This window comes from Schistocerca piceifrons, chromosome 5 (genome assembly GCF_021461385.2).
Source record: "Schistocerca piceifrons isolate TAMUIC-IGC-003096 chromosome 5, iqSchPice1.1, whole genome shotgun sequence".
NCBI classification, from domain to species: domain Eukaryota; kingdom Metazoa; phylum Arthropoda; class Insecta; order Orthoptera; family Acrididae; genus Schistocerca; species Schistocerca piceifrons.
In genome coordinates this window covers 170,623,368-170,638,654 of record NC_060142.1, presented here as the reverse complement: position 1 = coordinate 170,638,654, position 15,287 = coordinate 170,623,368, and the positions used below count along the sequence as shown (strand labels likewise).

The following is a 15,287-nucleotide window of genomic DNA, read 5'->3' as shown; positions in this document are numbered from 1 at the left end:
CAGAACATTCAAGCCCCCATAGCATAAAACTCATGTTGCATGTGTTCTGTATTTACTAAATAATATAAAAATCAGTCATTCTCATTGTATTTGTTTTACCTCTTCCAGCCTGGAACGCCAAATCCAACTGTATCATTGACTGTTGTACAACTAGATGGCTTCAGTGCTTTTGATATACCTCCACCAAAAGAATTGGCAAACAGGTAAAACAGGAAATGATGTACATGAATGTCATGATAAAACAAACAATATCTTTTGATAAACTATTTTTTTCTTTCTCTTTGAAACAGTGAACCAATATTAACAGCTGTGTCCTGGGCTAACAGTAATGAGGTGTCTGCTGTTTGGATGAACAGGGTGCAAAATGAAGCAGCAATAGTTGTATGCAGCACAGTGGACTTCTCTTGTAAAAATGTAAGCTGGCACCAATAATATTTAGAGCATTATATAAATCTTTTGTTGTGAACATCAAATTTTTAACATATTTTCATGAAGTTGCTGTGTTACTCTACATTTTTCCTCCTCCCTCATTAAAATTTAATCTACTACAGAGGTTGGCAAGAGAGATGGGAAAAAGAGTTGCATTTGGCACATAAAATAAAAGTGAGGTCAAAAATGTGCAATTAAATAATAAGTATAAAATTGTCTGCATTGAGGGAAATAGAGATTTTAAAAACAGGAGACATAGGGTACAGTAAAGTAAAGATAGTCATTCAAGCTATGCTTGAAAGGTATAAGATGAATTGGTATACAGTGAACTTAATTCAAATAACTCTTCATTTCTTGGAGGGAGAAGAAAAAAGAAGGTACATAAAAAGAATAAAAAAGGACAGAAATTCTCACTGAGGGAAGTAACTGAATGTCAGTAGTAGAAGAAAGAAAAGAAAAAAAGGAAAACTCTGAAAGCTAAATAAAACTAAATAATTTCTGCATAATATGGGAACTGCAATAAACTGTTGGGTGAAAAACTGTTATTTGTGTGTGTGTGTGTGTGTGTGTGTGTGTGTGTGTGTGTGTGTGTGTGTGTAAGTGACAAGTCTGATATAAACACAATTTTTTTACTTTTCCACAAGTCTTTTATCACAAGTCTGATATAAAATAAAATGACTATGCTATGTTATTATCATACACATGATTGCTACATTACGTTTGATGATTTTACATTATAAGGTTTCAATTCAATTGCTGAAGAATTAATTTACAGAGTAAAAACTGCAATCCATCAGAAATGACTTAAGGTCTTTTTGAAAAAAAAAAAGGTCTTTTTGAAAAAAACAAGCTTTCTTCCTTTCATAATTTGATGTTGTTACAAACATGATTATACAATTACATACCTCCACGAAGAGCACTTTTCTGATAGGTTGACGTCCTGGTGTAGGAGACATGGATGTTATTGGCATTTCTTGTTCCATGACTGTGCACAGAGCTGTTTTGCTAATATGCATTGAAAATTCCTAAATATTCTCTTGTAAAAACTATCATTTCAAATAAGTACAGGCATGGAGTGTTCAGTATCTTCCATGTTGGGAAAAGAGGGTGACATGAATATTGTTTCTTTATATTGCATATGATTCTGATAGCTTGTTTTTGGGCTTTGAATACGGCTTGACTACGAGGTGCATTCTCCCAGAATATTGTTCTATACCTAAATGCTGACTGGAAGTGTGTGTGATATTCTTGTGTTACTGTTTCTCTGTTACAGCTTGAGTTAAGTATCCATACTATGTAACAGACTGATGACAGTTTAGCTGTAAGAACTTTAACATTTGTGTTCCATTTTAGGTCACTCTGCAGATTTATTCCTAGGAATTTCACATCATCAACCAATTTTAAACTTTCACTATTCATTTTCAGTGAGTGGTCATCTTGTTGCTTAGGGTGGGATAAATGAAAAGTTCATGGCTGCCATTTTTTTGGTGATTATGATAAGTTTATTTTTTTCAAACCAGTGTGTTAGCTCCAGCAATGATGTATGTATAGATGTTTGAAGGTGTTTTTGGTTTAATCCTGTAATCAAAATACAGGTGACATCAGCAAATAAAGTTTTCTGTTTGGCATGGACAGTTTCATTCAGGTCATCTATATAGAAACAAAAGAGGAATGGACCTAAAGTCAACCCTTGTCACAACCATATTTGACTGTAGCTTTTTCTGATGTGAATGTTGTTGTTCTTGTAACATTTCCAGGGATTTTATCCAGTTTAAGAACAACTTTTGGTTGTTGGTTAGTAAGATATGACCTAAGCCACTCATTTGGAATACCTCTAATTTCCTTTCTTTCCAATTTATATAATAGAATAGAGTGATCTGTAATATCAAATGCTTTGGATAGGTTAAAGAAGATTCCAGTAGCCATTTCTTTTTCACCTATAGCTTTTAGGATTGCATGCAGTAATTCGTAGACTGCTGTGGTTGTGGATCTTGATTGCCTTAAAACCATGCTGATGATTTGACAGCAAAGAGTTTTTGTTAATAAACTGTAGCAGGCCATTGTAAAAAAGCTTCTCAAAGATCTTTGTTGCAGTACTACTCGTTTATGTAGAGTTCTGTGTTAGGCATACAGAGTGTTCATGTATATCCTGTTGGCAACTTGCAGGTGGTTTTTTTGAAGTTCAGGAGTCCAACTCCTTTCCTACTCCTTGTACAAATACATCTTGAGGATTCATGACGAACCTGAATTCTCATATTTCTTACAACAACTTAATTAATTTTCATAAATAAGATTTATTTTGTCTTTCCTGGAGCCCATACCACCTTCTTTTGAGTTAGCTTCCATCTAGCTGAAGACCGTTTCTGTACATCAATAGACGTGTTACCTTTTGTCACAAATTCCACATGAAATATTCCTTGCCTTATATCCTACACATCTGTGGTAATACTTCTATATGGATTATGATTCACTGCCTACAGTAAGTCAGTTCACATAAAAAAGTAGCCACTCTAATTGTTCCATAAGCATAAAAAAATCTATCTTGCTCTGAACTGCATCAGTCGAGCTCACAATCTCAAAATTGTGTTTGAAGATTAAGTTCACCATGTATACTATTCTCCCCAACTAACCCACAGAGTTTGCCAAACCCTCCTATCATGTTTGACATTTTAGCCAAGTCCCACACCTCCTCAGTCTATTTTCTCAGAATTTCACCGAGCGAGGTGGCGCAGTGGTTAGCACATTCGCATTCGGAAGGACGACAGTTCAATCCCGCATCCAGCCGTCCTGATTTAGGTCTTCTGTGATTTCCCTAAATCACTCCAGGCAAATGCCAGGATGGTTCCTTTGAAAGGGCATGGCCAACTTCCTTCCCCGTCCTTCCCTAATCTGATGAAGCCGATGACCTCACTGTCTTGTTGCCTCCCACACAACAACCCAACCCAACCCTCTCAGAATTTAATGGTTGTGATTATGACATTTCCCTCAGCAATGCTTGTGTTATGCACTCTCCTATTGCTTGCTCCAACCTTATTACATCAAAAAGTATACTAACTAATTACAACCATTGTTTATATTTGTGTGTTGGCATGACAATCATTAAGCTCTTGGTAAAGATGAATGGTGGATAGAAGGGCACATTTTAAGTTTTTATGTATTATTTTGGTACAAATCATTACATCCTTTCTGAAAATATTCACCTTTAAATTTAAACACTTTTGCATGCATTTGAACAAATCTTGGTTAAATTTTTTCCACTCTGATGTTGGTATCTTAAAAATATAGTTTTAGAAGGATTCAATAGCTTATGTAATGAAAATTAGTGTCCACTCATGTCTGGTTTGATGGAACCAAATTATGTTTTTAGGCAGTAAATCACATGAATATGGGCAATGTGACATTTAATTAATATTTCCCTCCTCCAAATAATAAATTGTTTGACATGTTGTTTGACAGTTGGTATCATTATAAAGAAGAACTGAGCAACATTTTCACCCATTTTTCTGGGTTTCATTGATGCTTTTTGGCAGACAAATAGTTGTGCCCCATTCAGCATTAACTGTTCTTTGATCCTCTAAAACAATAGTTGTGACATGCTAGTGTAAACAAACAAACAAGAAGCTTTCTCAATGAACCCTTTTTGTTGGTTTCAGTTTATCACAGAGCACCCCAAAAGTCATTGCAGTTTAGTTTCTGCCTCATAAGAATAAATCAAATATTTGTCTCCAGTTATAACGTTGTATTGCATTTCCTTGTTCAAATTTTTTGAGAACTTTGTTCGTCAACTGACTTGAGCCTGTCTTTTATGCTTTCATCAAATTGTGTAGAATCTGTTAGGAACAGATCTTTTTCACAGCTAAATTTTCATTCAAAATTGAATGGACTGTAGCTTCGATATGCCTAAGGATGTTTTATCTCGTAGCAAGTCCCATACACATCCTCTTCAGTGCCCGAGTGCCCGTGTTTCTATTTTGAATAAAAATTGATCTGGTTGGTCTTCACAAAATTCATCATTGCCACACTCATGACCACAAAAAAATTCTGCAAGCCAATTGTAAATAATATTTTCTGAAGATGATTAATTAACAAAAGCAATTTGTTGTTGAGGTAAACCTGTATGAATATCATAAACAATTATCCAATGAAAACCTTTAGCTGAAATTCAATTTTTTCGTAACACTGTTTCTTTAAATTCTCACTGAAAGCAAACAACGTGGCTTCTTTCTGAGCTACAGTTGTTTTAACTATTAGAAATTTTAAAACAATGGCAGTGTCATGTCACACTAGTACCATCTAGTCTTCATTTCCAAAAACTTAAAAAGAGTATCCTCCTAGAGATAGATAATCTTTAGTGTTAATGCACATACAGTTGCAGATAATAAGCTGTAGAGCTACATCTCAGTTTTGCTACATCATGTCGGAAATTTTGATCCTTCCTAGTAGCACCAGTCTCGCAGAACTTTTCAGATAATAATCTTATGTACAGCATGTATCTGGTTCCCATGTCCATCTGGCTTCAACTTGCATAAATCCTTTTTCTACACTTCTCTCTTCCATGTTTTGTGATTTCTGTTGTATTTCTTTGGTTTTTGTCTTTTTAAGTTCATTTGTTTCTCCTTTTTACTACTGTATATTTGTCTCATGTTGTTGTTGTTGTTGTTGTGATCCTCAGACTGAAGACTAACTTGTTCCATGCTAGTCTAGCCTGTAAGCCTCTTTGTCTCTGCATATGTACTCAGATCATGTGCATTTGAACCAACCTTCTTACTGTATCCATGCCTAGGCCTCTCTATACTTTTTTTTTACTGAGGTGTTGGCCAGAGATGGTGGTCATGTGTGTATAAGAGTGTGTGTGTGTGTGTGTGAGAGAGAGAGAGAGAGAGAGAGACTGCAGTGGACGAAGGCGTTTTGGCAAAGAGCTCACATGTTTAGCAGTCTCTTTTTTGTGCCCTCTGCGTCTAAACATCTCCTCTACGTTTTGAGTCACAATTAAGCTAAAGCTTCCTTCAACTCAGACTGAATTTTAATACCACAGTGCCTTGCTAGGTATTGTTCTATTGGATACAGTTTGCTTTTGCCTTCTTCTGCTCTTCCAACTGCCTTATCCAGCTTGTTACATGCGGACCATACATGTGGAATTTGAACCATGGTGCAACCTAAAATTTTTCATACATACAAAGCATTAGCAGAGTTGAAATAAGCAATAAGTAAATTAAAGAACCCTAAGACTGTCAAAGGACTGAATCTTGGATCTTCATATTTTTTTATTCTTGACATTTACCCACTTTACACACTGTAAGCAAACAGGTGAATATTTGACCCATACCTAAAAATTCCTCAGTTCTATTTGGTGAGTAAAGTCATGAATTGATTTATCTGTACATATAATTGTCTTCTGTTTTTGAATAATAAAAATCTGTAAATTCGAAAGTTACGATCTCTTTCCAAATTTTGTACATGTGTTCTGTACTACTTCATCTTTCTTTACAATATTTTACGTTTAGTAGTACAGTCATTCATTCATTCTCACTTCATCTGAACTGCTGCTGTGATGGAACAATGAAGTTATATTGCGTTATACATATTAATAACACCATGTTTTCTTTGTTTCAGGTATTAGAAATGAAAGAACCTAAAGGATGGATAGACCTTTTTGTGCCACCTAAATTTTCTGATAATGGTGATAAAATGATTATAATATTGCCACAAGAGGAAGATGAGAAAAATGGTGCCTTTCGCCACATAACTTTAGTAGACAGAAATTTTGTTCCTCCTAAAATGACAGCTCTAACTACAGGAAAATTTGTGGTAACGGAAATTCTGGCTTGGGACACAACAACAAGAACCATGTAAGATTTTTATCATTTACATTATTTGATACAAGTCATCATATTGTGTCAGGCAAAATAGCTAAATAGCAGTGAAATACAGAATGGTTCATTGATGATATAAATTATTAATTCCTCCACCACCTGACAAGTGGAGTCGTGACTCTATACAGCTATCTCATTCATTCTCTCTCACACACACACACACACACACCAACAAACACACACAAAGTTATGTATTAATGACCTTACAGACAAAATTAATTGTTGGAAACAAGTATGTCATTTTCTTTGCTGACACCTTGTATAGCAATTTGTTGTTTTTTCATCTTAGGTCTGTTTTGTACATATATCACTGAATAAATTAATAACTGAATAACCTGTGTTCCTGGAATCAGAGTCTACATGAATTTAATTCATCAGAGCCAATTTTCTAATCTCCCAAAGGATTAATTGGTGTCAATATCCAATATTAACAATAACCTCAGACTTTTGCAGATGATGCAGTTATCTACAATAAAGTACTGTCTGAAGAAAGTTGCACAAATATTTAGTTGGACTCTGACTACATTTCAGTTTGGTGCAGGGACTAGTAAATTGCTTTTAATGTTCAAATTATAAAATTGTGCATTTTACAAAATGAAAAAAAATTATTTTATGATTACACTATCAGTGAGTCTCAAACGGAATCAGTCAACTCATAGAAATACCTTGGTGTAACAATTTGTAGGGATATGAAATGGAATGATCACATAGGTTCAGACATAGGTAAATCGGGTGGCATGCTTTGATCCATTGGTTCATAGAGGAAGAAGGGCAGCATGAATGATCACAGGTGTGTTTGACTTACAGGGGAGTGTCACAAAGGTGCTGAAGAAAAAGAACTGGCAAACAGTCGAAGTTAAATGCAAACTATCCCAAGGAAGCCTACTTACAAAGTTTCAAGAACCAGGTTTATATGATGAATCTAGGAATACACTATAAGGTTAGACTAATTGCAGCATGCACATAGGGGTTGAAACTATTCTTCCCACATTCCATATGTGAATGAGGCAGGAAGAAATCCTAATAACTGATACAATGGGAAGTAGCTCTGCTATGCAGTTCACATGATTTGCAGACTATGGATGTATGTGTAGATGTAAATAATTCGTGTCACCTAGAACACAAGATCAGAAATGTAATGAAAAAGAGTAAGAGTAAATAAAACAAAAATTATTACAGGCCAGTTCATCAATATAAATGTCTGATTAGTACTGAAAAAAGAGATATGGTTAAAAGTGCAGTGATAGAAAACTCAAACAAACCATGTGCATCTAACAATATCTGCCAAAGAAAACGATTTCATATAGTGCTATATTGAAAGAATCAGTAGAGCAGTGAAATAAGATTTTAAGGGAACTTTTCCTTTCCATCATGAGTGAAACTTAGCTGATTTCCCAGCACAAGCACAAGTAACTAGCTAAGCTATTGTGTTATATATCAGAAAGTAAGCATAAAATTGAGTTGTCTACTTTTTCTTTGTAAATTTAAACTTTAAGCCAATGTAGTTGCTGCACACAGGAACAGTGGAGACTTTCTGGCAACAAACGTACCTGAACTCTTCAATTCAGTGGCTCACCACGAGAGTATTATGGCGTCATTCATTATTAGTATTTAATAAAAATTTAAGAACAGGAGGAAGGTATTTATGCTTAAGAAGTGCAAAAACAAAGTAACTGAAAATCTCCTGAGAATTACACAGAAAAATAGCAGCTCTGAGTAGTAGTTACTGGATGATTTATGGTTTAAACTCAGAAACATTGTATAACACATGTGAGGAAGGTTCCTGACATAGAAGATAGTAAAAGTGAGGAAAACTCATCGTTGATAGACCCCTATATCTCTAATTGCATAATTGCAAGCACTGAATCCTAATCTTCCATCCTTCCTTTTCAAAGACAATAATTTCTTTGAGGGAGGTGGGAGGGAGGAGGAGCACTTCCCCTGCTCTTTGCTGGGTACTCCCCTGAAACAAAGTTGCAAAATCCTCATTCAGCTAATTCTTCAGTATTTTTCATCAATCATTCATAAATGTAGGAGCTTTATCAAGTAAGATTAGCAAAAGAGATAGAGAAGACTCAAGATGACCTGTGAACTTCAGGTTGGTTTGAGTAATCTGTGCAAGAGTATCAAAGGTACATTCAACAAACTCCAGTGGATAAACTACAAGAAAGGCACTCACTGTGTGTTGTGTTAAATTCTAAGGGCCCACATTCCAGAACAAGTAAAAAAAACCTATATTGTCCTCTGGCTCATGTAATGACCCTGAGGCCAAAATTAGATTAATACAGACATGAGGTACCAATGATATTTCTTCCTGCACACCAGTTGCAAATGGATAAGGACGGGGGGAAAAATTTATTCAGTTACACCATTTACCCCTCTGGCTTGTGGAGCACAGATAGACAGGGTGTTACAAAAAGGTACACCCAAACTTTCAGGAAACATTCCTCACACACAAATAAAGAAAAGATGTTATGTGGACATGTGTCCGGAAATGCTTAATTTCCATGTTATAGATCATTTTAGTTTCGTCCACCTACCCTCAATGGAGCACGTTATCATGGTTTCATACGGGATACTCTACCTGTGCTGCTAGAACATGTGCCTTTACAAGTACGACACAACATGTGGTTCACGCACGATGGAGCTCCTGCACATTTCAGTCGATGTGTTCGTACACTTCTCAACAACAGATTCGGAGACCGATGGATTGGTAGAGGCGGACCAATTCCATGGCCTCCACGCTCTCCTGACTTCAACCCTCTTGACTTTCATTTATGGGGGCATTTGAAAGCTCTTGTCTACGCAACCCTGGTACCAAATGTAGAGACTCTTCGTGCTCGTATTGTGGACGGCTGTGATACAATACGCCATTCTCCAGGGCTGCATCAGCGCATCAGGGATTCCATGCGATGGAGGGTGGATGCATGTATCCTCGCTAACGGAGGACATTTCGAACATTTCCTGTAACAAAGTGTTTGAAGTCACACTGGTACATTCTGTTGCTGTGTGTTTCCATTCCATGATTAATGTGATTTGAATAGAAGTAATAAAATAAGCTCTAACATGGAAAGTAAGTGTTTCCGGACACATGTCCACATAACATACTTTCTTTCTTTGTGTGTGAGGAATGTTTCCTGAAAGTTTGGCCGTACCTTTTTGTAACACCCTGTATATGTAGATGTAGAAATGCAAAAACATCTGTTGTCACTGACTTGACTTGGATACTGATGGAGCGCAATAATCATCAAATTGTAAGTTACACTTCAGTGCCAATGAGTGTGAATCATTTCAGTTTCTTGGATTTGAAATAACTTGGAAAAATGAAGAAGTTGGACAAGCAAGTCTCTCCTATGCTCTTTTAAGAAAACATAACATGTCATAAAGTCTGCGTTTCTCTCAATTTTTCATTTTTGCGCAGATAACTGCCAAATAATGAGAAGCTAACAGTAAACAATAGTTACTGCCACATTGTAAATGTCCACAACTGAGTACCTATCCAAGAATATAAGGGAGACTGAAGATATACTACTGGCAATATTCTCGAAGGCTGCTGAGAGAATAATTAAAAATTATGAGTTTTAAGGCCTAGTTAGATAAACAAAAACAGATTTTAGTGTTTTACAACAACACAAAGTACTATCTGCCAAACAATAGCAATTTAAAATCACATTGGTTACATTCTGAATGCCCAACATTTTCGACATATCATCTAACTGTCAGTGTCTTTAAATTATCTGGATCATCTTCTAGAGGGTAAAAGGACCACAAAGAAAGCAGTTGTCAAAAAGTCTTTCACCAACTCCTTCAATTCAGACACCAATAAGTACAAAAATAAAGCAGTATTACTGAATTCAAATATTATTAGGAGTTGTGTTACATAAAAGAATGATGCCTGTTGTTCAACATCTTACTAGGAAATCTAACATTTAATGTGAAAGTACTTAAAACAGTAATAATTGCAGTATTAGCAATACAGAATAATTCACGTTTCAAAGGGAGTCTTTTATATTCATTTTTGCAGCTTTTATCTGGCAAATCAAGAGGAAGATCCTGGAGTTTCACATCTGTACAGTGTCTCAGATAGCACAGAAGCAAAAGAACTGCCAAAGTGTTTATCATGCAATGCCAAAACGAGAGATGGCAATGAATTATGCTTGTACAACAAGGCAGCATTTAGCAAGAAAAATTCATACTACATGTTAAATTGTGCTGGTCCTGACATTCCAGAAGCTAGCATTTACAGCAAGGTTTGTGTCTGAGCCTTTGAAATATTATTATTCTTTTTGAAATATCTACTTGAAAATAAACGATCTAACTGGAGCAGGCATATACAAATTAATGATATACTATACATATTCATCCACTATCTGCTGTCTTTAAATAGCTCTTAAACTATTCTATCTATGTGATTGTTAAATAATGTCACTTTATTATTCTTATTTTTTACTGTTTTCATTTCAGTATTTCCATGTGCTCATAATTTGAGCAGCGTCTTCACTTTTTTTATGTATAAAAGAAATGAATATGACTTTAAAATATATTTTTGTCAACATACACAGTACTGATCATACAATCAAGGCTTTTATGGTCATTTGGATTAGCTCCTGGCAAATTTTCCAAGTTGTATGGCCATGGTCCTTGAAACTTTTTCGTCTCCGATGTCTCGTCCAGATCTGTGTTGGGCATCTTCAGAGGTGCTCCTGGTTCCAGTACGTCTTGCCTACTGATGTGTCGAACTTTGGAGGATGTATTGTAAATATTGTGGGAAATGCATTTCATAGAAGCTTACTCAGGACTGGCAGAGGTAATTCTCCTCAAAGATAAAACTTAACTGTTGTACTGTCATCTGTTAAAGATAAAATTTATCTATCAATTCTGTAGAATTACTATCCATGTATCACTAGTTTCATGGCTTCTACTTTCTGTTAAAATTATCCTCACGTTTATATATTTTGATGGCTTCTCTGTATAGCCATGGATAATAGTATGTCATTGAAGATAAAATTGTGATTTCAGAAAACTTCACTTTATTATTTCCCTGCTGAAGAGCAGCTGATTTCTCTACTTTCCCAAGTTGGTGAAGACTTTTCTGTTCCTTCAGCCGTATATTCATGCTTTCCTTGATAGTTCCAGTGTGGACCTTACCACAAGTGCATAGAATTTTATGTACTCCACTTGCCAGCAGAGGAGGGCATTTATCCTTTATGGATCTGAGTGCTTCCCAGAACCCATGAAACATAGTAATACATGGACAACAGCTCTACAGATTTGTTACATAAGTTTTATCTTTGACAGATGAGAGCTTGATAGATTAGTTTTATCTCTGACAATGATTATCTTGGCCAATCACATGTAAACTTCTGTCATACCCCTTTTTCACAGTACTTATGTTGCTCTCTGATGTCCGACCTGTCAGTCAGTAAGACCCAGTGGAACCAGGAGCAACTCTGAAGATGTCCAACGCAACTCTGGACAAAATTTCAGGAATGAAAAAGTTTCCTGGACCACAACCATAAGACCCGTAAAATCCATCAGTGGCTAATACACAGTAATATCAACAAAAAACATTGCCTATTTGATGCACAGCCAAGGCACCCTGCTAGAATGTATTTAGGAAGAGGATGATTGAAATGTCAATAAAGAAAAGCCATATTTTCATTTTTTGTAAAATTGTTGTTTCAGCCCATTCAAAGTTTTCTTCTACACTATATTTAATTTTTTGAGTCTCAAACAATATTAGTAGTGATAGCAGTAACAATTCGTCAAACAAAATTACAAATAGAATTTATATTTGTGCTATGTAAAACAGATATTCTTATTAGTGGCTACTTTGGGAGTGTACGTCTAACCACAAAATGCTGAAAAAATAAGTTATTTTCACCCAAATTCTTCCAAGTATGTGACCATTTCATGATGCCAACTACTTCAACATTTTGGTCACTGGTGGTCTCAATCAGTGGACTAAAGCTTATATTGAAAACTGTCTATAAACTTGTTGGAAAATACATCCATTTATTTAACTTTAAAAAATAATTTCTAATACACTCAATGAAACCACTCATAAAATACATATTTATGATTTTTTATCAGAATTATTTGTTGGGCTAAATAATCATTTACCGAGTAAAAACATTGTTCAAGTAGAAATTTTTTATATTCTACCTTCAATCTGTTTTCATCTTCTAACTTTCTGATGTTGGCTGGCAGTATGTTGTGGAGTTTTGTACCCATATGGCTCACACGCCTTTGTGTGTGTGTTCTTTTTGTTTGCTGAGTATGGAGTGCTGTGCTATTTCGAGCATTGTAGTTATGCAAGTTGGCATTTGTCTGAAAATCTGCAAGGTGGGCCCTAACATATAAAACACATTTGTATATATATAATGAAGGTATTGTTAGAACTTTAAGCCTGTTGAGTAAAGGTTTGCATTGTGTCTGTGGATGACTGTGTGCTATTATTCAGATAGCCCTCTTCTGTAACAGAAAGATTTGTTTTAGACAGCAAGTGATGGAACCCCAAAATATTATTCCGTATGTTGCAAGAGACTGAAAATAGCCAAAATATGCCATCCTGACACCCTCTGCAGTACAAACATTTGCAATAAACCTAAGAGCAAAACAAGCTGAGTTAAGTTCTGCACAAGTTTCATTACATGATCATTAAAATTAAGATTTTCATCTACATGAATCCCCAGCAATTTTGTTGATGCCACTCTGTCTGTGGCCTTGCCACCCAACAACAGATCAAGATTTACATTTTGACACATTTTTCCCAAACTGCATATAATTTGTTTTATTTGTATTTCATGTCAACCAGTTTGCACTGAACCAAGTGTGGACATTCTTAATTACTTGATCAGTAGTTGTTTGCAGCATTTGCTTTGGTGCGCGTATTATCACACTAGTGTCATCTGCAAATACTATGGCCTTTGCTACTCCAGCTGAGGTGTGAAAGCCATTTATATACACAAGGAACAATAAGGGACCTAGAATACTGCCTTGCAGCACTCTATTTCCACATTTTTGCATCTGACACTAAATTTATTTTGTGGTTGGAGTAGTCCTACAATCCGTATTCTGTTTTGTTGGTATGATTCAAACCGCTTTTTCCCTGTCCCATGAATGCTTCAAGTTTTTCTAAAAGAATGCCATGATTGACAGTGTCAAATGCTTTGGAGAGATCTAAATTTATTCCTAATACGCTGTTGTCTTTTTCTAGATTTTTGATTATTTGTTCAGTGCAGCACATGAACGGGTGTATGTCAACTTTGAAGCCTACTGCAATCAAAAAGTCAACGTACATTTTTGGTTAATACTTTGAGATGTTGTAGCAATGAAAGAACAAAATTCATTAATCTTCATCCTTAGTGAATAGTTTTATATGCCTTTCAAACTAGAAAAAGGTGCTGTTACATAGTTGAGGACTGATCATTGCACAGTACCCATACAATGAAGGAAACAGCTATAAGTCTTGTCTAGGTGGGCTGTTATTTTTCAAGCTACAAGTTCATCCTCACTCACCTTGTTTCTTGTTTCGTAATCTTCTGGGAACACTACAGTAACGAAATCAAATTTCAGAACATGTAATACATTGTATCCCATTTTAATAATATACCTACACCCTGAGACACAATATGTCATTTGCCCATATGTGAATGAATGCAATATCCACAAAGAAGGGTGGTGCTATGTTTAAGACACTGGATTCACATTTGGGAGGATGATGGTTCAAATCATTGTTCAGCCCTCCAGATTTAACTTTTCTATAGTTTTCCTAAATTGCTGGCAAATACCAAGATGTTTCCTTTGAAAAGGACATGGCCAATTTTCTTTGCTACTCATCTCCACTCTGAGTCTGTGCTCCACTTCTAATGGCCTAGTTGTTGACAATATATTAGCCCTAACCTTCCTTCCATCCTTCTTCTTTTCCTTCAAACTTCTCATAATCTTCTAGATGTAGTAAAGCTATATGAACCTTATACATGCTGTCAGCATGTTAAAATAAAGGCACAGTTATGTAGATCATAAATTATTTAAATAAATGTCTTTTATATGTCTCAGGCATTAAACAGCAACATATAAACTATCATGGGATCAAGAAACAAACTGGTATCCACTACAATATCACATGATTCAGTGAATTAAACATTATGCCAGTTCAGTCAAATTAATTCTATATATTATATTATAATATATCACTGAATTAATCACATGTGAACTCTCTGACATTTGTTATCTTTGCTGCTGAAATAATTTAAGTTCAGCATGTTTCCTTTTTAGCTTCTTTTAACAAACGTTCTTGCGTGCATTTGTAGAGGACAAAAAGTTGATTCTGTATATCCTAAAGCTAATGCAATTATTTATGTGGATAAAGTAGAAGCCCACATAATTGGTTACCCTATTAAGAACTTTCATGCCTGTCCACAAGTGGCAATTTTGACAAACAGCAGAAATACAGATGAAGACAATAAGCAATGAACGGCAAATTATTCCATGCTATTACTGATAAAATTAGCAAATGCCACGAGGACATAAATATTTTGGAGCTTGTTGTACTGTCAAATATGAACATGAAGCCCATGCAGTACAACAAAAACAGCATTAATTCTGCCTTGCCACATATCACAGCACAGTGAACATTTTTCCCAAGAGAGAAGCAGCTGAGATAAGTACTCTCATGCCACAACAGTGTGTAATGACAAGCCCTATAACAGAGCTGAAGCAATCCGTCCATCAGTTTCAGCAGTTTGCCTCCAATTATGGGCACCACTATTTAAGCCCACCCAACAGAAAGCATGGTTTACAGTAATGGAGAACATATTTTGGTAGCAACTTATGATAAATAACCATGAACAATGCAAGTTCATGACAAGTAATTTGGACTAGAAAACACAAGAGTGGTCCCCCTGCAGGCCCGGGAGTTAGAATAGGCTCAAGTATTCCTGCTTGTCATAAGAGCCGACTAAAAGGAGTCTCACACTTTTC

The 15,287-nt window shown here is 35.7% G+C and overlaps 1 protein-coding gene across 4 annotated transcripts in view; it reads left to right on the top strand.

The window, feature by feature from the left end:
* The window catches only part of LOC124798460 (venom dipeptidyl peptidase 4-like), a 539,163-nt gene that overhangs the window by 497,308 nt on the left and 26,568 nt on the right, over positions 1-15,287 (top strand). For all 4 annotated transcript variants that reach the window (XM_047261885.1, XM_047261884.1, XM_047261886.1 and 1 more), the window contains 4 exons: positions 109-203; positions 291-414; positions 6,043-6,278; positions 10,327-10,552. In XM_047261885.1, the coding sequence (XP_047117841.1) occupies positions 109-203; positions 291-414; positions 6,043-6,278; positions 10,327-10,552 (681 nt within the window). The remainder of the gene's footprint in view (positions 1-108; positions 204-290; positions 415-6,042; positions 6,279-10,326; positions 10,553-15,287) is intronic.